This window comes from Coenobita brevimanus, chromosome 29, assembly GCF_032717465.1.
Source record: "Coenobita brevimanus isolate Jiangsu-jjx chromosome 29, ASM3271746v2, whole genome shotgun sequence".
Taxonomy (NCBI): domain Eukaryota; kingdom Metazoa; phylum Arthropoda; class Malacostraca; order Decapoda; family Coenobitidae; genus Coenobita; species Coenobita brevimanus.
In genome coordinates, this window is record NC_136982.1 from 17,359,039 (window position 1) to 17,360,759 (window position 1,721).

The window sequence follows — 1,721 nt, forward strand, 5'->3', positions numbered from 1 at the left end:
GAAAAAAAAAAAAAAAAAAGGGTAAAAATATTATTACAACTTATGGCCTACGAAAGGAGAATGTAGATTACTTCCACGTCTGGCTTTCCCTGCAAAAAAGAAATTATAGCTACTATAGTCTCACCAATCTAAAACTAAGGTTTGGGTGGAGTCCAGCCGGGGATTTCCCGGCGTACAGCGTTGCCTTGTTTCCTATACTCTGATTGGCTAGTGGCTGACCTAACACCGTTAGAGTTCGCCGCTCACATCTCGCCACCTGGCCTGACATGACTTCACCCACTTCTGTGTGTGTGTGTGTTTGTGTATGTGTGTGTGTGTAAAGACAAACTAATTTAAGTTATAAATATAACCAAAATAATGAATTTAAAAATCGCATTCTCTCTCATATAATTTATGATTTTTTACCTGGTTATAGCCTTTAAATTACACTCTACATATTAAAACTTAGACTTTCTTTCCACACCACCCAAGAGGTAAAAGTCACGGCAAGTTTTTTTTTTTTTTTTTAAGAGGTTTCCCCGATAGGCCTATTCCTCTTCTCTTACAGCATGTAAGAAATTAGCATGAATCCTCCTCATCAGAAGAAGTGAGAGTGATAGTGAAAGAATCAATGAAATTATCATTTGCCACATCTCTTTTTGCATCATCTGTTTGAATTTGTTCTGCGTGTATAACAGCGTTTCTCCAGTTTTCTGATGTAATTTTCTCAATTGCCTCATGAATAAGTGGCTTCATATCGGCATTCCGGAATGTATTCCTTTTTGATACATAGCCTTAAGCTGAGCCCATATGAGTTCTATTGGGTTATAATGGCAGTGAGAAGGAGGCAGGCGTACAACTCGATGGCCGTGCTCTGAGGCAGTCTTGTCGATGACATAATTTGTATCGGCAGCAGTGATGTGGTGAGTCACAAGTTTCATAAGTTCCACTTTCAGGAGACCCTCTGGTACTGTTATCCCCTTCTTCTCCAGCCATTCTATTATCGTTGCTTTATTGTTGGAACCTGTTGGTAGTTTATGCTTTTTCCTTGAGTGATAGGATGCATTATCCATCACAATAACTGAAGAGGGAGGAATGTTAGGAAACAGTTGTACCTGGAACCACTTCTCGAATGTCTCGGCATTCATCTGATCGTGGTAATCCCCAACATTTTTTGCTTGGAATATCAGGGCAGCTTCGGGAACAAATCCATTTTTGGTTCCGGCGTGCAGAATAATCCAGCGGCCACCTTTCCCTGTTGGTACCCGCACTCCCTCGGCTTTTCCTGAGGTGCTGTCTACCCAGCACTTAGAAACCGTGTGGTTCTGATTTATCCAAGTTTCATCCAAGTAGACGATAGTCTTGTCAGAGCTTGTAAGTGCCTTCAATTCTTTCAAAAACTTGCACCTGGCAGAGGTTACGTCGCTGCGTTCCATTAGAAATCTCCATCCATCAACACTTGCGTACCGAAATCCTATTTTCTTCATAACTTTTCTTAAAGTTTCACGGCTGCCAGGGTAAGAAAGGTTACTCTTCATTTCTGCGTGGATTTTTTCAAGGGTAGGCATTTCTTTTCTGTCATAGAAATTTAAAACAGTTCTGCGTAGCACATCTTCACTGAAGTTATCAAAAAAGTCTGCAATTGGTTTTACACGTTGCCTTTTCTTGGGAGTCGTAAACTCTGGAGAGTTGTTTTCTTCATTATCTCTTGCTTCTCTGCGTATTGCTTCAATTCTGCTCTT

General features: G+C 40.6%; 1 protein-coding gene across 1 annotated transcript; it reads right to left on the reverse strand.

Moving 5' to 3' along the window:
* Positions 1-731: 731 nt before the first annotated feature.
* On the reverse strand, positions 732-1,415 carry LOC145394979 (uncharacterized). Its single transcript, XM_080268729.1, has one exon. It carries the CDS (start codon positions 1,413-1,415, stop codon positions 732-734), a length of 684 nt encoding a protein of 227 aa, XP_080124855.1.
* Positions 1,416-1,721: the final 306 nt, after the last annotated feature.